Source organism: Malurus melanocephalus, unplaced genomic scaffold (assembly GCF_030028575.1).
Source record: "Malurus melanocephalus ecotype Western Australia unplaced genomic scaffold, MMel_1.1 scaffold_12, whole genome shotgun sequence".
Classification (NCBI taxonomy): Eukaryota; Metazoa; Chordata; class Aves; order Passeriformes; family Maluridae; genus Malurus; species Malurus melanocephalus.
The window spans coordinates 2,487,346-2,507,174 of NW_026623244.1; the positions used below are offsets into that span (position 1 = coordinate 2,487,346).

The 19,829-nt window shown below is 44.7% G+C and overlaps 1 protein-coding gene across 1 annotated transcript in view; it reads right to left on the reverse strand.

Annotated features, from left to right (window-relative positions):
- Nucleotides 1–19,829, reverse strand: part of FBXW4 (F-box and WD repeat domain containing 4) — a 58,220-nt gene that overhangs the window by 25,072 nt on the left and 13,319 nt on the right. Inside the window, exons 3-5 of the mRNA XM_057380217.1 lie at nucleotides 18,786–18,971; nucleotides 17,476–17,608; nucleotides 14,945–15,039 (exon numbers count right to left, since the gene is read on the reverse strand). Of these exons, the coding sequence (XP_057236200.1) occupies nucleotides 14,945–15,039; nucleotides 17,476–17,608; nucleotides 18,786–18,971 (414 nt within the window). The remainder of the gene's footprint in view (nucleotides 1–14,944; nucleotides 15,040–17,475; nucleotides 17,609–18,785; nucleotides 18,972–19,829) is intronic.

Sequence of the window (19,829 nt, forward strand, 5' to 3'; positions counted from 1 at the left end):
ACACAAGGCCATCAATACTGGAGTTGGGTTGGCTTGGGAAAAATATTAAACTTCTAAACAGAGTGGAAGGTATCCAGAGAGAGAAATTATTCACAGATTAACTCCCTAAGACAATCAGGAAAAAGGTGTCAAAATTGAACAAAGTGTTTCTTCATCAGGACACAACACTGAATTTGAAAGGAGCCTATGAAGCCCAGAACATTAACAGGTTCAGAAAGAAGAGATGAGCTGCTCACAAAGCTATCCTCTGCAAACATGAAAGTAACACTGGTCCAGATGCAAACTCTAGCCAGGSAAACCCTAACTTCTCCTCATTGGAAGCTAAAAGGGAACAGGCAGGAAAGGAACTTATTGCTCTGGTTTCTTACCTTCCCCCACAATTACTACTGACTACAGCTGAACTCCAAATGCTGGGGTAGATGCATGCTGGACTGACCCACCATGGCCAGAAGATGAAGAGAAATGCCCACTTTTGTCATGGCCCATCCAGCTCACCATTTTGTCTTCAGTGGTACTGGCAGACGCTGTTCAGGAAGAACATGTAAGCTCAGCACCTTCTGTGGTCATTCACTTTGCATCCACAATTGCTGTATCAAAGATTTCAAAGAGTGTATCCTCACTTAGTCCCCCATTATGAACCTGCTATCCATGAATTTACAAAATCACTTTCAAAACTGCTGGYATCATCCACCTCCACAACCTTCTGAAGCAGTAAGTTCACACTGTGTGAAGGAATACCTTCTTTTATTAATTTTAGAACAATCTCCTAATAATTTCAAATGTCTCTAGTACTACTGTTTTAGGATTTGGTGAGTAATAGTTCCACATTCAAGCTTACCCACCATCATATTACTCTCCATATTTTTTTCAGGCTGGTTTTACCAGGACTAATTAAGACAACCAAATAACAGCATATCATTAACTTCTACAGTGTTTTACTTGGGACCAAGTACGGAGGAAGGCAACAAAACATGATATAAACAAGTAATGCAGCCATTTCTTTGCCACAGAGGAGTGTTCCTCTACTGTATCTTCTCTTCCAAACCTGTTGGTTCATTGCCCCTTCCRAGGCAGGTTATTACTCCATGTTTTGAGGCTTCAACCAGCCTCGGTCACTCACAAAATTAGCAGGGAACAATATCACTGGCTCCACTGAAAGAGCTGAAGAGCCAACAGAGGTCTCAGGACCATGAGGGTCTCACAAACTAGTCTGGGAAGCAGAGGACTCAGATGCTGCACAGKGGCAACAGCACTACTCACCTGCACTCAATACTACTAAAGTACCTCATATTTTCCATCATGTACCAGGAGCATGAGTCCTTGCTTTGCTAGGCTCCAAACTTATCTGAAGTGATCTGCACACCATCTGTGTTTCCACACTGCTCTGAGACCATCAGAAGACAGATCTTAGAGAAACATGATTTTTTTTCTAACATCTGAAACAATTAGGCTCCCTTGCCTCTCCATTGTCAAAGGAGAAAATCCAGGGGAAGTATACAGAAAGCAAAAATATGCTCCAGACCAAGACAGAAAATCAGGTGCAAGAGAGAAACTCTTCCATCAGACAGTCCTGCYCCATCCCATCCCTCATTAAATCAGCCTGAACAGCTGAACAAAGCACAGGTGCAAAGCTCAAGATGGCTACCCCCGGAGGAAGAGACTAAGCACAGCAATAGAAGCATTTTCTGCTTGGCCCAGCTTAGTCTGCAATTGCTTCTTCTGGTGAGTTCATTTCTTTCAGACTGGGGAAGAGGTATATAGATTTCTTTTTCCCCTGTAAAAAACCCTATGCTGTTGGGTTCCACCTTTCAAGCCTCTCTTMAGGCCCCGCACTAATAAATCTCTGGGACTATAAATCACCTTGGTACAGGTTACTCTTCTCAAAGGAAATGGGCTCTCTCTTGTCATTAGCTGCCTGGGTCTACCAACCATAGCAGGGCCTCATTCAAGTCCTCTTTGATGGACTGTTAGACTTAAAGGAACATATGCCTCAATCTCAGAGRAGAGAGAACAAGGATTTACTAATTAGACAGGGAAATGCACATTAAAAGCTGGCTTTAATACCTGGCCCCAAACTAGACCTGCACCTGCTAAGTGTCAGGATGCCTACAAAGCAGTAAGAGTACATCCCACATGTAGGCATGTGGGATGGTGAATGGAGCATCGTGAACCCACAACACCTCTTTAGAGCAAGAAAGTGGTTGCAGCAGTTCTGTTTCATGCGGTTGGGAGAAAAGGTAAAGAARACCTGACAAATCCTAAATAAAGAACCACAAAACACAATACAGGCAACACTGCATGGAAAGAACAAACTTTCTGCTCTGCCTTCCAGTCTGAAACAGTCCCACACTGCTCTGAAAAGAAACCAGAGGCAACAGAGCCAAGGAGAGAGTCAGAGCCACACAATTCTGTCCATATTTCCAGTGTCCAACTGAACTCACAACAGAGATAGAAGATGCCAGCAACCCAAGGAAACAGAAGCTTAGCTACAGTCAAGAGACACTCTGGCATGCTCCAGTTTAAAGCATATTAGCACTCAAGYCAGATGCACAACTGCACACATTGAGGAGAAATTCCCATTCTTCAGAGGAACCAGTTTCCCTTCAAGAATTACTATCTTCTCTTACTCATTTGCTCCTCTCCAAACTCCAGCCTCTCTGGTCCGGTTCCCCTTTTGCCTTATTTTAAACAGTCTGCCAAGCATCTTTTGTGAGAACWGAAGTGAGAGGAGAATGCTAATATGGGAGAAGCCCATCTCTGAGCCACATAACAGTATCTTCTCTAGGCCTGAAGATATTCCTGTGGACAGTGCTGTGCTCTGTGTCAAAATGTCAAAATTCAGCAGCAAGTGATTAAGTCAGAGATTTACATTTACAACTTCTGTAAATTCATTCCATCTGCAACCTCATCCTGGGCAARTGGATAACAGAGCCTGCCCAGGATGAAGGCAGTGCTGCTATAAACATCCTCCCCCTTTGCCAGGAATCACCTTCTCTGCAGACAGAACCCTTCCTTCAGCAGCTTCCTACAATCCATATTGATATGCTCACATGTTCCCTCTCTTGAGCTGGAATAGAAAAGTTTGTAACTGTAGATTGGCAGAGCAACATACATTGCATACCACAAACCTGAAGAAAGTTTGATTTTCTCTTCATCTTCCTCCCCCTTCTCCTCTTCCCTCCARCCTTTCCTGAGAGACTGACTGATAAATAATCCAATCCATGCTTGGAAAAAAGAAACTGTCGCCCTCTACTTCTAACCAGGAAATACAATGTAAAACCTTGTCCCTTGAATTCCCCTTAACTTATTCCTTGCACCCATTCATACATACAGATGCAAATTTTAAGCACATCCATGTCCACCTGTTCCTCAAGCTGGCATAAGCTGGACCACAAACCTGTGCACAAGCCCCAGTGCAGCCACTAGACATGTAACCTGGCTGCTGTCTTCCCAGGGATATAGGCAAATTTCTGCTGGATACAACCCTAGTTAGAGGTAGAATCAGGCAAACAAAATAAACAAATGTTTTGCATAGTCTGGACTAGATATGCAGTGTAAAACAGGCTTGAATAGACTCCATTGACCTTAATCAAAAACATATCCCTACGCTTCAAACAAACTAGTGCATTTTGAATAGTCTAGAAATTAGATTCATCAAGTACACGAATCTGAAAGTAATCATCACCTGCAGCCTTCTGTATACTATTTTATTTCCTTCAGGAAAATTGGGACAAGCAACTGCCTTCATGTGAACACAATCATCACTTTCTTGTCTTAATAAAGAACTGATGCTTTATCATAATTCTTCCTCCTGCAGCAGTCTGAAACCTTCACTCTGATAAATTCAGTACCTTTGCAGTTCTCTCCCAAATATATTTTYTACTCCTAGAAAAACCGAGGGAAGGGGGAAATCCCCCAAAGAGGCCCAGTGCTTCCCTCCTTGTAATGAAACCCTGTAATGGAATGCCCTGCACTCCAATTAGGAAGAAATGCTAATTTTCTCCAGTTGAGCACCCCCTCTAGATGTATCTAATTTGTTTCACTGCTTTCATCTCTCCCCTCCATCACATTTTCATTTAAAGGTTATGATCTGTTTGTGCCCTCCATGCCGCGCCCTGACAAGACACCCCTATGAGAGGTTGCAGGGGCCATGTCGCCCTTCCTAACCCCCTTCCCAAACAAAAACCAAAGCTTTTTTCCCTCCACTGCCTCTTTAAGAAATGCAGAAAGATGAAGGGGAGGAGCAKGGAATTGGGAAGACAATAATTAAAAATAAGAAGTAAGCCCTCTTGCAAGTTGGGTTGTTGGTTGTTTCCAACAAAAGGTTAGAGACCTTTGCACCACGACCAAACAGTATGACCAGTGCAGGCCAGTCAGGAGCAACAGCATTACAGAGCTTTGCTACTTCTGCAGATCCATTTTGGGAACAGCTGCCATGCAAGAATATTCTTTTGCAAAAGATTGAGAGATTCTAAACTGTTTAGATTCTTGTAGGTCTGGGGAATACATTTTCTCTCAATCTCTCACGGGGAGASTCTGGTCAGAAAGGACATGATGAGTTGGCTCAACTGAGGAGAAAGTCTCAATAAAGCTTTTCCACTCCTCTCTAAATGGCTTATGCTTTGCTCTGGGAGCCTGTGCTCTGCAGATTCCTTCAGGAGAGCAGAGACTTCAGATGGGTAGTGTGGGCCTTGGAACAGATAGCTCTTCATGGCATCCATCAGTGTGTACTGCCATGGTTGTGKCTGGGCAGATGTGTAAATCCTCAGGGCAGAACCCATCTGGACAGGTTATTCACCCAAAAGAGCTGCACCACATAGAGAAAAGGCATCCAGATTACTTTGCTGGTGCCACACCACTTCCCACAGAAATTTCAAAGGGTTTTTTTTTTATCAAAAGGTATTGTTTTTTAAAAATAATTTTAAAATGCAGCTACCATCCTACCTCCAAGCAAAGCCTCTGCAGCCTGCCCCAGTATTCTCCAATAAAACAGTATCCCTGGAGATGAGCCTATGGTCTTCCCTATATACAAACCCTGCTCCTAAGACAGGCCATTCATTTCTTGTGTTCACCCTCTCCCTCCCTTCACTTCAATTTTCTCTTTCAGTTTTTGTTTGTTAGAAAAGAAATCACTGATCGATAGTCTCCAGACACAACTTTCACCACACACCTGTTGTCAACATCCTGTAAGTTGAAAGTGGCCAAAGAACCTCTTTGGAGGAAAGGCAGCAAAGTAGGCCCTGATTGAAAAAGAGTGGAAACTGCTGGATTCCACCTGTGGCACAGCCTGGAACAACTACCCTCTTGGAAAAAGGAGAACAACAGCTGGACACACTGCCCAGACTGAGCATTCAGTAGCCTGCTCTTGACAGTAAGATGAAGCTGGAAAAGTGCTGCAAGAGTGTTTTCTGTTATTAATAGGCACTTTGCTAATACTGCTCAAGATAGTCAGCTCCCTCTCAGTCATTTCCTGCTGCAGCCCCTGAATCCCATTGGTCACAGCACTATATGCTCCATTACAAGCTATTTCCTCTCTACGTTTGCAATGCCTCCAAAAGCTTTTGCAGAAAGTCCTGATGATCTCCCTTCCTGCCCCCACCTGCAGACACAATTCYCTCATAATTTGACTTTCTGGGACCCCAAATGGGGAGCCGGTAAGAGGCATACARAGATTTACTCTTCATAGATAGCAGCCTTGGCCCTTCCTCCCCCTGCAGGCCCCCTCTCTATCTGGTCCATGCAAACAAACCCTGAGTGGGAAAGAGCGTTCCGAAGAGGCCTGTGTCTGGGMCAGCCGCCTTTCATCCAGAAGATGCCTCTTCCCGTTGGAAAATACAAGCATTGTGTGAAAACATTTTAATATATTCATGCACATTCCTATAGCTCGCAGGAGCGAGTGGRTCTCAGCTCCCTCCCCTCCCTGCCTTCCAAATGATTTTCATAGGCAACGATGCACTGGGAATACCACTTGTTTTCTCGAATGCCCGCGAGTATGTAAATTGTGGGAATATGCAGGCCAAGGGCTGTGGTTTTATTGTGCTGCAGAAAAGATTTTACTAATTACTTGCCTAAACTCCAAAGCAGTATGCCTGCTTTTTTACAAAGCGGGAGAGCGGGGAAGGTGGGGGTGGTGGGAAGAGGAGGAGGGGGACTAAAAAAAAAGCAGGGGGGAAGAGAGAGTAAAGGGAAAGAGGGAGAAGGAAAGGGAGCACAAGGGATGCATTTCAAAGTTTCTCCAGCAACTGGATGGGGGGGAGCTGGGCCCAATGCAAAATCATAGAGGTCAAAGGTGGGTCTCCCTCCCTTGTGAGAAAGTGGTGAATCAGGACGGTTTATCAAACGATCATTTTCTTTTGAAACTGGGAGGCAGCGGCTGGGACAATTCTGCAGATGTGCTTGATGAGTTCGGGACAAAAATGGGCCGCCTCCTCCCCCCCTCCCCCCTTTAAGGTCTCCCATCAGGGGTTGCTTCTCCCTCCACTGCTTCCAGGACCCTCCCCTCCCTTCTTCAGTGGTCAGCTGAGACCCCCACCCACTGACCGCCTTTGTATTYCTGGCCTTTGGACACAGTGACAGGGCCCTTTATGAGACCCCAATCAAGACCCCCATGTCACAGGTACCTAGTAGAGATACCAGACCCTTTTCAAATGAGGAACAACAAGGAAAATATGCTGGCCCATTGTCCCAGCACAGCACCAAGGGAGATGAAAGGGACAGGCTGCTCCCTCTCTGCAGACCGCCTGCCAATCAACCCCAGTTATTAAGGTCACAATGTGGAAATTCTTTTGACCTACACCTAATCAAAGATGCACCAAGGACTTTTGAGACAACWTGGGGGAAGGTGGGAGAAAATGCATCCCCCTACCCTCTCCACCCATAAATACAGTGGAGCTTCCACAGAGAATTAGTAGGAGTTACTCCAGCTACTGCTGCAGCACACTTGTCCCAAGTACCACCAGGGCAGCCAAGCAGAGCTCCGTGCTGGCATCCAGCCTCCAGAGAGTTTAAATTAAAAGCATTTCTCACTGGAAAGTTACAGAGTGAGCAACACTGGAGGTGGCYCAGAAGCAATGATCGAGGACATTGTCTGACAAATACTAAGCATCCTCCTTCCCATTCCTGAGATCTTTGGTATGCACAGTCTGTGGTTTTCACTAAACATGGTCAGCACCATTCAACAGTGAGTCTGAAGAACAACAACTCAGTGGATGTGAATCACTGAGTCTCCCAAAGCTGAAGCATCTGGAAGARTGGATAGATGCCAGCAGTGCAGAGATGTTCTGAATCCTGCTTTCATGATACAGGATCAAGATACCAAGATGATATTCATTGTGGCAGTTTTTAGGACTACACAAAATATCTTACAGAGAAGAAGGTATGAGCCATGTGCATTGACAGAACAAAGAGATGGGCACAAAACAATTAGAGCGTGGTCAGATAGGATCAGAGAAGCACATCCTACCAGATAGCTTCAGAGCACTTGGAATGTGGACAAGACCAACTGACTCTTCAAGGCTGCTCTGCATCACTCACTGTCTGAGTCATCACCATRCACTCAGAACAGTTAGACACAATACTTCAACATGACAAGTGACACAAAAAAATGACAGACTACAGTCCGTGGTAACTCACACAAAAAGGAAAGAAAAAATCCAAACTCTGTAACAGAAAGGAACATTTTTCAGCCTATACAGGATGCTTYTGCAAGTGCATGACTTTGAATTAAGTCCTCCAGAGGAGCCACATGGTATAAGTCATATTGTACTTCCACTGACACACTTATGATCAGTCTTGAAGAAACAGAAATGTTTGGCACCCCTCTTTATGTACCATATGTATTGTCATTCAGGGAACACCCTTTCTGATCCCGTGCCAGCTTGCTGCTCTCATCCTGCTGGCACCCTTCAAAGCCCACCTAGATGAAGGTCTTAGTGAAATAAAAACAATTTTGGGGTGGTAGTAGAGTGAAGTCTTGAAAAGTGTAACAGTCACAGCAACCAAGCTGCAAGTTTCATTATGCTAAACACTGCTGGTTTTGCCTACAGTGTTGGTACATTTTCCTCTGGCTTTTAGCTAAAAAATACCTGTGCAGTGCTACTGGAGCCCTCCAGCTCCTGTCAAAGAGCCTGCAGAAGGTAACATCCTACCAGTGGTRACCAAGAGATAAGAAATGGAAGATTCCAAAAGAGCTCTGGGACAAAGACTCATGTCTTTACACAAATCCTACTACATCGCTTCTCCACTGCAAATCACTGTCATTCCTAAAAGTGTCCCTTTGTTCCTTGGCTCTTAGACAACTGTTGAAGCAGGTGGAAAATAGCTTTTTCTTCTTGGTGTTGAAACAACTGCTCTTATACCAAAAATTGCTTAGCTATGGCAAGGCATGGTGTGGTTTAGGTCACAAGCCAAGATCCAAACTGACACTTCAGACACTGTAAACTGCAGTGCTCAGAGCAGACATTACTTAAGCCTTGCAGCACAAAAGACAGATATTGCCCTTACTTCAGGGCAATATCCTCCACTATCACCCTCCTTTCAAATGCCAATGGCAAACTGAGGACCAGTCTCCTGCTGTCCTCAGAGTGAATCAACACTCCTTTAGAAGGGCCAGGCTGCTATCTTAGGACACTACAGCTTCACTTCCCACCTCAGGGCATGAGCCTGCATCCTCTGAGTGACACGTCTGGCCTCATCTGGGAGGAGTAACACTGGAAGCTGAGCCTGGTTAGAGGCATCTGCACCTGGTGCTCTCACCGTGCAAGAAAGGTCCATCCCTCTGTGTCCCTTCCCCCCCAAAAACAGTCATTTGAAAGGCGGGGAGGGAACGGACACCACTCTAATTGTAGGAGTGAAACCTGGCATCCTCCTGCTCATCTACCTTTGCACTCTGTTTCTGTTTCTCTTTGAACCTCTGGTACAGCTTGTCAGGTCGCTGCCCTCCTGAGAGATCAGAAAAAAAAATACAGCAGTGATTACTATTGTACACTGATATGCAAGCTGGAAAAAGAAAGAGAGAAAGAGAGAGAGAACGGCCTCCATGTGTCAGACTATGAAAGGCCGCCTGAAAAACAAACCCTTAATTTAAATGTTAATGAAAGTGCTGAAGAGACATCAGAGGCTTTCATTTCTCTACAAGGAACAGAATCACCAGGTCTAGAATTTATGGCCCCCTTCACCTCCCCTGCCTCTTCTCTGCTCCATCAGCCACAGAAGTAAGGAAAGGAAAAAAACCCTAATTTTAACATTAACTCCACACTTCCACCCTAGGATGCAATTGCTAAATTATCTGTTGGCAGGACACTGATCAAAGGTGGAAAAACAAAGGCACACTGCACAACTGAGCAAAGGTAAACAGCAGCCAAGGTCTGGTGAAGTTACCTTCTCCCCCAGCGAATTTAAAAAGCAAAGAGAAAACAATCACAAACTGGAAATGGAAACCTCAAACCATAAGGTTGCCAGCCCCCTCAGCTAAGTTTCTTCTGTCACATCGATTAAACAGACATGGATTCTCCTGTGCAAACCAGGCAGCACAAGAAAGATGCTTCCTCCAAACTTTCTGAGACAGACTTTCCCCTCAAGCAAGGGGAAAGATGATAAAAAACTGCAGGGGCAGGAAAAAAATTCAATATGCAACACAGCTCAACACGATTAGAAACAGATGTCTGGGTTCTAACTCGAGTCAGCTACTGCTTCCCAAAACCTGCTCACCTGCCCACAACCACTAGTGAGTCAATTCACACAGTCACAGAAAATATATCCATTAGAGTATTGGCCAGAAGTGACAAAAAGGGAGGAAGTCATCAATCACGTGAGCTTTAGAGGGCAAAGGAAAGAAAGTGAAGAAAGGTAAGCTGCGGTTTCTCAACCTATAGAAGTGATTGCATTTGCTTTTATTTCTAGAGGAGAGGGAAAAGCGACATGCATGTCCATGTGTTCACCCATGTAAAGAAGACCAAATAGAGTCATTATCACACAATTAAAGAAGGTAAAACAAAGTCTTCTTCATCCCAACATCAAGGGAACAGTCAGGGCAAATGAATAAGACACAGGTGTCATTTTAGCTCCAGAGGGGAGAAACTGATACTCATTTCCTGCTCTTCAGCTTTAGGGTGAAAGAGCAYCAAGTCAGTTATGACTATTGCATATATCTAGAAACCCACATCCAGCTCACCCTCCGAGGTCAGTGAAAGATGGCAGTTAATGCCACCACTAACTCTGCATGTCCACTCTGGGATCTCACAGCTGAGAAGGTTCTTCCTGCCCCGCTTAAGAAACAGCTGCAGGTCAGAGTCCCCTCTCAATTATTCAAACCGACCAGGCTCTACGAAGATCCCCAAGGACAGCAGAGCTATTGCTGCCGGCTGTTTTGCTAGCAATGCACACACCCAAACAAAACCCAGTTACGTCTCCCAAGTCCTAGCAGACTCAGAGAGGTTAACTGCACAAAGCTAGGTCAAAGCAGAGCACCACTGTGGCCAACAGCTCATTGTGATATGCAGTAGGGGAAATCTGATGATAAAATTGGAGCAAGAAATTAGGATGGGGGGAACATTAGCCAACATTTTATCTGCTAYACTTTAGGGCTTCAATTGCAGTTAAAACCACTGCAAAGTTGCTCTGATTCAWGTGGGTTGTTTTATTCTAAGGCAGTCTGCAAGATCAGATTGTTACACTTTCACAAAAAGTTTCTAGATAACCATTAAAGAGAAGCCCTCAAAATGAATCATTTTGATTGCTCCCAGTGGAAGAGAGGCCCATTCAGTTAAGTTGCCTGTCAGTAACCTTTCTCTTCCTTCCTTTCCCCAACGAGTTTGGGGTATGTTTTACAATTTGCCTGAGGTTGTCCACAGAAGCAGAGAGCTCCTCAGATATTATTTCCTCATAATAATCCATAGGAGAGGCAATTAGGTTAAAATCCGCATGYTCAAATAGAGGAGTTAGGTCTCACACACAACACTGCATAAATAGGAGAGCCAGCCTGGCTTTTTAAATTCAGCTGCTTACGTAAGTGCTTGTTTTCCTTTAAATTAAGCATCCAATTAGCTGATCTTTAGTACAAACCCTCTTCCTCCTCTCTGGAGTTAACCTGCACTTCACCAAGGCAACACCCATGAGCAGAGGTCATCTACTGCAGCAGACACAGTCAGAAAAGGAGAGACTGTCTCTTGGGCTTACACATCCAAAGCATGTCTCTGCACGTTGATTTCCTGATGTTGCCCAAAATGTACCAAGGGTTTCCTAGCTCTCTATCTAAAGTTGCACACTGGAAACCATTTTTGTGCCTCCATCTTCTCTTTTCTTGCTTTAAAATCTGACACATTTCGAGTACAGCATCTTATGATAAATACTAAAATATTTTTAAATTAAAATAGCAAATGCCAGCAGCCAGACCTGGCAGGAGAAGCCAGCTTAGAACTGAATATTTTTTTTTAACACAACACAAAAAAAAATCTGGATCCAAGATTAATAATGAACTTAACATGAAGGTCCACTTTTTTCTTTCTCTTCCAGTTCACAGTGTACACTGCTCCCCTCTCTTCCCTGGCTATTGCCACCTCAGGGAACCACAAAGCATGAAGGTGCCACTGCTCTACCAGAAACTTCTGAGTTTGCCTCACTTTGCACATTTGAATTGGTCCACTGCACTTAGGCTTGCCCTGGTCCCTGAGCGCACATAAGTCACTGCAGTTAGCACCAGTAAATGAAAGTTTAACATCTGCATGATGCAGAGTTCAAAAGGCAAATGAACAAGGGGAGGGAAGAGGATTACAAGCAGCTAAGGAAATGTACTTTTGAGTATGCAGCAGAGTAAGTACAACATTTTACTAATACGTGGAGAAGGACAGCTTTGGAGATCAACTAAACCAGTTGCTGAAGGAAGCTGAGGTACCCTTTTTTTACATRTCCTACTTTAAGGACACTCTCAGACTCTTCCCTAGTCACTTATGTGACATGCAATGTGTGTCCTGCTATCCAAAGCACACCAACCAGCACAATTTTGCAGAAGACTTTCTGAAAACCCAGAATRAAAGCAATGCCCACTACCCTGCAGGACACTGTTAGGGATCCCCAAAGCAATGAAGCTCCAACAACACGCATGGATGTCAAGACACTTCYACAGCTGAAAAAGTTATGCAAAGGACTAAGCACAGTTTTCCCCTGCACAGTATGAAGAGAAAATCCAATACTCTTTATCCCCCTTTACTACCTTTCCCTCTACTTAATCTCCCTTACAGGAATCATTCTGTTTACAAACCCCAAAAACATCTAGAGCAGCACCACTACACAAAGAACAAAGCTTCCTCCCCCAGCTCCATACATGTACAGGATGATCTCTATAGTGACACAGGGAAATTGTGGACAAATCAAAGCAGAATACCTAAGAAAAAAATGCCTGAAGCCAGAGGAGTCGTGGTCTAAGGGTACAAGTCTCTAACATTTTGCTTGGGTGTACAGACACTGTTCTCTAGAGCAGCTGYCAAGCAGTACAGGACTACAGGAGGCACAGTAGAAAACCCAGCTGCAGGTCAGGAGCATATGGGATACTTTGTAGGGAAGTTTCACACACAGGAAGATATCACTGAAAAGACGAAAAGTTTCAGCCCATTAACAGCTGAAGTTCAATAAGAATACAACCCTGACTACTCTAGAGAGTTTTAGTCCTGGTAAACTTCCAGGTCAAGAAACTACAGCCTCTCCAAAGCAATTTTGAATGGCTAGAGGTGGAGGAGCCTTCCCTGCTCCTGCTCCACTCCACACAACTGCTTAGAGCTGTTTCTGATCTTTGTGTGTCCATTACAGAGACAGCTGGTGGGTTCTCAGCAGCAACGGGCCAAAATACTTAGGTGGTTGGAGCCTGATTCTCGAGCAGTTCTACACCAGCAAAACTGCCTGTCCTTATGGAGGAGAACTTGGTTTACATCAGCACAGCTGAGAAGGTAGAATCAGAAAGGCACATTAAACGTTCAGGAGGAAGTGGAGGTTATAGGCCATGTTCAGCTTCACTGAGGAACAAATGCATCCAAGCTCTGGCTAGAAGGATGGGGCCTGTGAGGAAGGACAAGTTTTACAAACAAGTGCAGAGGGAATGTATATGGGTGAAATATGGGCTCCTACAAATAAAACAGAAACCACAGAGCTACGCAAAGCAGACCTTCCTAGAAACCAGATATTATCTTTTTGATACTCGCCCTCATTAGACAGCAAGTAATAAAACCTATTAGTGAAAAATTCATCTCCCCTGCCCCTTGCCCTGGCCCACCCCCACCACATGCCCTCCTGCTCTGATCCTCTCTCTCTTCTAGGATGGCTGTGATTTGTTCTGAGAAGCGACAGGTTTATAGGTTAGCCGACACCTTCTCTCTGTGGAATTTTAATTAACTTCTCCCATCGTCAATATGTTAAGGAGCAGGGTTCCCATTATACGAGGTCAGCAGCGTGTTTCGGGCCCTGCTATATCAGCCGTCAAATTGAAGAATTAATGACGTGGCTAATTGGCTCTAATTCTCCACACCCCCCTCCCTAAAATATGGAGGGGCATGAGGGGGGGTGCACTAGGGCGGGCTAGTGGGAGAGGCTGGTACAGTCCACAGTGTCGTAAGAAAATCAGAGTGCACAATTTAAGCCCACTTGTTCATGGGATAGCTGTTCCACCACCTCCAATTTATCACCCTGCRGGGAGGAAAGGGGGGGTGGGGAGACTGAGGGTAAATATTGTGACAGAGAGTGTGCACAAGCGTGCACACCAGGGAGAGGAAMATTGTCCTAACAAGGGGCCACATCAGTAGGTCATCACTTAGGAGTAGGAAGCAGCATGCCACTGGGGCTCTAACCAGCCACGGTGCCTGAGCCACAGCCTGTCTGCCAGAAATGGGGCCCTTGCAGCTCAGAAGACAGCAAAGGGCTTCTATCTCACATGCAGCAGCATGAATGCACATGGCACTTCTTCAGAAACATTATCTGTCTCAAACACTCGGAGCAAAGGGACAAGGAAACTGCAAAATCATAGCAAGCCTGGAGTGTCATTTCCCTGATAAAGCCATTAGCTCTGTACCACTAAGTTTCTGCTGCCTGCAGAACAAGCTTGGAAATCTAAAARGGACAGCAGTTCTGGATAGTATTTTGGTTTTGCACAAGCCTAAAATGCAGAAATTGCAGACATCCCATGAGCAGCAGTAGCAGYTCTTCCTCCCYTCTTCCTTGAGGTATGCTGAGGAAKAAGCTCCCTTGCCTGCAGAAGACCAGTTTAACATGGAATCAAAAAATAGATCATTGCTGGTTGTTGTAAGATTTTAGTGAGAGTTTCTCAGATTTCCACTTCCTTCACAAGAACGGGGGCACTTTAAAAAACACCCTGGAAGACACTGGTGTATGTATTGCCCTTGCCTCCCATGCTGAAGTTGTAGCGTTATGCTTGCACTAGGAGCACAGAGCTACAGGCAGTAGAGGCTGGCAAACCTCATCCCTGAACACCACTTCAKCCTTGCCAGTTCAACATGTTCAAAGAAAACTGAGTTCTAACCACTGCATACACCTCTCAAGTAGGGACCTTTTTGCWCAGCATCTCTTCTGCCAGAGAATGAGAACATAAGTTGGCATCTTTTCAGCACAGAAAATGTCAAGAGGATCCAGCTCACTGTTTCTAATTAGCAAGTCAGCGTTCCTTTGGCAAGGAAGAATGAACAAGGTCCCATCTGAAGTACTAAGAGGAACCCAGGGCCACCTTCACAGCTTCTTTATGAGTGGAWCACTCTGCTGGTATAGGAAGTAAAGACCATGTGCTCTTCCCTGAGTTCCTGCTGCAGGCACAAGCACCTGACCAGCCTCCACACAAATCAATTCCCTGAACTGTCACATTGGTGTCTCAGAAAGATTTGTGGACATATAGTCTATCCAACTCCTTTAYTTGTCTCTGCTGGAAATTGGGAATAAAGAGGTCTGTTACCTTAATAATGGGCTGATAGCAATGGACCACACTCGATCCTCTGTCTGYACTGTATGTAGACACTGACCCACTCTGCCCGCGGACAGGGACCAAACCTAAAGAGAGAGATGCATGTTATGCCACATCACCCCAAATTGCACAAAGTAAGATGTACGCTCCTAATGTTGTGCTGGAAGAGCTGCCCAAACTGCCATGCTTACCTTCCCTGAGACCCTCTCCCTGAATGTCAATTTCTTATTTTTGGGGAGCAGAGCTTTTAATTGCTGGCAGAAACAAGCACTTGAAGTCAACCAAAGAGTCAGCTTTAAGTATAGCCATCCACCCTCATCACCACTTACTCTCTAAGGCAGCACTCAAAACGAACTCCCCATCTTCTGTAGTTAAAGAAACAAGAAGTAGGATTTGCTCAAATCTGCTCTGTTGAGCAGTGTGGGAAGACTTTGAAGCATGCCTGAAAAAATTCCATTAATATTAAGTATGTTAATCATTCACTGGCCTGTAAAATAATCTTCTTTTATAAGTCCCCCACTTTAGACAAAGTTTCTCAAGTGCAGCCCAGGCTTTTTGCAAATAGACCCCCCTTGCTCACTGACAATGTGASAGAATTCCTTCCCTCCCCCAACAGTGCAAACATGTACATCCTCTTCCACCAGTTCACCCCTTTGTTTCTGGGCCCTAATAAAGGCCCCAAAATTCTTGCTGGGGCGTCGCTTGTGGCCCTCATTTTCTCCACCTTGCCATCATTCTTGGCCTRTGGAACTCAAGCCCCCCAGTTGTCTGTAACCAACCCCCAATGTTTCACTTCAAGACTTCAAAGCCGGGAGTGCCCTATTTGTTTGTTTGTTGATAATGCCCAGGATTGCAGGCTATTCTTGTCAGCGGGGAATTTAGCACCTAGTGTCAGCAAAAGCAGCAGAAAAGCTTAACTCCTTTAAGGCATCCCTATCTCCTACAGGTTAAAAATATTGCTCAGAGCACACTATCTGCTGCCTATCACACAGGAATGTACATTAGCAGCTCTTCAGGGCTTAGTCCTAATCAACACTCAGCAGAGCCCTCAATAGTTAGACACTTAGAGCCCCTTTAAAAGGTTGGTAGGGATTCCCTTCCACCCTCCAAGAGTCTCATTCACGCAAACAAGACCTACAAAAAGAGATGATAAAAAATAAGAGGTGAACATCCCCAGAGTATATGCTGTGGGGAACACTGGGTGGGCAAGATCTCACACTAGCTCTAAGAAAAACAGCTTGAAATTCCCCTCTGGCCTTCAGGAATTTGTTCTCAAGGTYGGGGATGTCTGTCCTCCAGCTGTCAGAGAAGTTGCAAGAAAGCACTCTCCCAGAGAAGAGGATCCACAGACCAGAGAGGAGCAGCACCGCTAAAGTGTGAGACAAAATAGCATCAAGGTCTTGCTCCCAGGAGGCAAACAGCAACCCCAGAACTGCCTTTTGCATCTGAACATTGCTTTACTTGGAAGTGATTTTACCCAGGAGTACATCTGTACAGAGGGACCAACAAAAATAAACCAGGTCATGCTGCTCCACACACTTCCTATAAAACCTTGAAAGAGACATTTAAGTCTTGCCTTGCTTCAGTTTCCCCTCTTGAAAAGAAGGAATTAGCTGTCTTCCTCTTACCTCCATCAATGCTCCATGATATAAATCAGGGACCAAGAGTATCCATCAGGCCACCCAGAGCAACAGCCAACATAAAACATTCAACATACAGCAACCACTTCTAACAATAAAACAAGTGGTTGTGAAGACGCTTCAGGTACTGCATCATGCTAGCAGGACAAGGGTGAAACATCTGCCTAGAGTTTCCTAAASTTATAAAGCAGAGCTGGTTACAGCTCAGAAGAGCAACTCTCTAGGTCCACACAGGAACAGAGCATTGCCAACCAGATCCAGAAGAATCTGTGACAGGACCCAGTGATCCCAACTAGAAGAGAAAAATGGGAGCTAACAATATTCGTAGCCTAACTTCATTTCTGGTTTGCAAATGAAGAGCCATTAAAAAGAAAAAAAAAGCAACGAAAAAGCCCACACACAAATAAATACACACACCACAAAACTAGTAAATAACCACAGATTTGGAAAAGACATCATGCCATCCTTTACAAAGATTGCCTATAAAACAGAGAGCATGTTAAACCACACTGCAATGTTAAATCATAAAACAAGGATGGGTTTGARATCCACACAGTGAATTTCACACTAACTGGCATGCATCTTCACTACAGTGCAGATAAATGTACAGGGAAGGAAACAAAATATCAGCTGCTGCCTTCTGCACGTCCAAGTCTAAGCCAGCAGCTGATGCTGTAAATTACTGCCAAATTTCTTTCTAACAAGCCTGGCAGAGCAAGCATCTTTTCAGAGACATGAGCCTATGCCAAGACAGTCAGCAATCCTCCTACAAGGAGTACACGGCTCACAGCAGCTCTGCTGAYACTTAAATATTCATGGCACAAGACCTCTGAAGTCACCTCTACAGCAGCACCTGCAGCTGCTGAAACATTCCCTGCTCACCTTTGCTGTTCGGTCCCGGGAGCCACTGACAATAAGGCCACCTTGGAAGTCCACGCAGTTCACCTCCTGCTCATGTGCAGAGAACTTGACGCTGTAGGAGCCATGGATCTTGTGAAGGACAATACTTCCATCTCTGAAAAACAAATACAGAGGCAGGGTATCTGTATCAGCTGCATCTCCCTTGGATATGCACCTTCCATTAATGCTTTGGAGTGCTACAAAAAGACCAGGACTGGTCTCTGACAGGCTGAAATTCATGCAGCATTATTAACCCTCCACTCTTCACACATCACCTATTGCTTACAATTCCACATCTGGCCAGTCAAAGCCTGATCTGATGCACATGAAAATGTTCGTGGCTACCTTTCCACCCTCCACTTTGTGTTAAGCTGCAGTACCTATAGCAAAGCAGCCATTCTTCCTCCTACTGCTTTGAGCTTGCCAGAACCCTGTCTGTATGCTGAATGGCTGGAGTAAGGGAACAAGCGAGAGGACATTCTAACCCATGTCCAAGCCTCAAGCTTTTAATTTATTTCAGAGAAGCCATACAGAGTGCTATGCTTTGAATTAACTACATAGACATTTAGACCTTTTTCAACCAACACAGTTACTAGAATTTTAAATGCAAGCTTTCATTTCCASCTGAATTTTAGGCTACAGCTCACGGGAGAAAGTCACGATACTCAGGGCAGATAGCCATGCTTGTATCTCCCAGTTCTGTGCTTAACTGCTGTGTATATTTAAAAAGTTTTAGCTATTAATAAAAGTCCTGTCATTTGCTGTAACTGAAAAAGGCCAGTCAAATGCAAAATTAATTGGAGAAGTGTGTATGTGTTGGAATGCTTGGCAGTTTTCCCCCTCTCCACAATTATATCAGTGGGTCTAATAAACACACACTTGTCTCTAGAAAACTTTCTGCACCAYTGCAATCCCAGCTAACCAGCTAATCAATAATCTAATATTGATTACTAGAACAGCCTAGCTACCCTGGCTCTAACAGGGAAAGAAATAAAACTTGCACAGCAATCAGGTTTCCTGATATAACAATCTGTGGACACCCACACAAGTTTACAAGAGTAAAGGACGCTTTTTAAGGTCAACATCCTGAGACTCAGCTCCTTCACTGCTGCCAYAAAAGCTTTTTCAGGCCAGAACCAAAATTATAAGAGAGGAAGCAGCAACAGCTGACCACAGCCAATCAAGAGGACACTGTGTAGCAAGACTGGCCCCTCTGCTCTGTGCTGGAGTTACACAGAATCCATCCACCTTCAGTGGCAAAACCCTTGGGCTCTTTCATTCATCCAACTCACCCTCCTCCACTGACGATGTGCGAGTTGGCAAGAACAAAGCGACACACATCCTCCTGGTGGCCTGAGAAGATGGCTTGAGGGTGACGCTGCAAACCTGTCCCCTCTGCACACAGGTGGTAAGCATGGATATTCTCYGCTTGAGACAGGTAGAGATACTCGCCATCCAGCTCCATCCAGGGCATCAAACTGCAAATAGACAGCAGGTTGGGGGCTCGCAGGARTGGAGAGAAGAAAAAAACCAAAACAACCTCAYATATAAAAAGAAAAAATATAAACGTRTCAACAAAAACAAATGCCTACTCAWAAAAGGTGAAGTTGAAGCAGCAGGTGACAYRTAAAAGCCAGGCTTAATATAGCAGCACAGCTACAAGTGAAGCTTCTCCAGCAACATAGAAAGCAGATTACATTGCTGGCATTTTTCTAACCAGGAAAAACGAGGAAAAGGAATCTTTGAAAAAGAAGATGGCCAAMAGTCTAGTGAGCATAGATAGGAAATACTTAAGGGCCCCAAAACCTGCACACAAGCTCTGTACCTTTTAAAAAACTGGAACTCTGGTGTTGGTGAGCTATGCCAAGCATTTCTAAGACAGTATTCAATATGAGGCTGTTGGTGCAAACAGTCTTGATCCTGAACACTATTTGCTGGTGCCCAGCAGAGACCACAAAGCTGTCACTGTTCCACAYACCTCTGAGCAGGGGAACATGCCACCAGAATACCACAGATCTTCCTAGAGACAGAAAGTCACCCACCTCCTGCACTCTGAGGTTACCTAAGAATTTTATGCACATATGTAGAGGTATTTTTCTACATTCACACCTCTTCCACTGCTGAGCCAAAAGATGTAGAGCAAGCTCTTGATTTCTCTTGCCCATCTTTTAGAAAAGGCCACACACCTTTTCTGTCCCCTGCTTTATGTGGGACAGTGGCAGTYCCCTATGGACAGGCTCCAGACCAAGAGCAGTGAAGCCAAAAAAAACTATTCCAAAATATTTTGAAGACTGATGTTACAAATGGAAAATATGCTTTACTTTCTGGAAGACCAA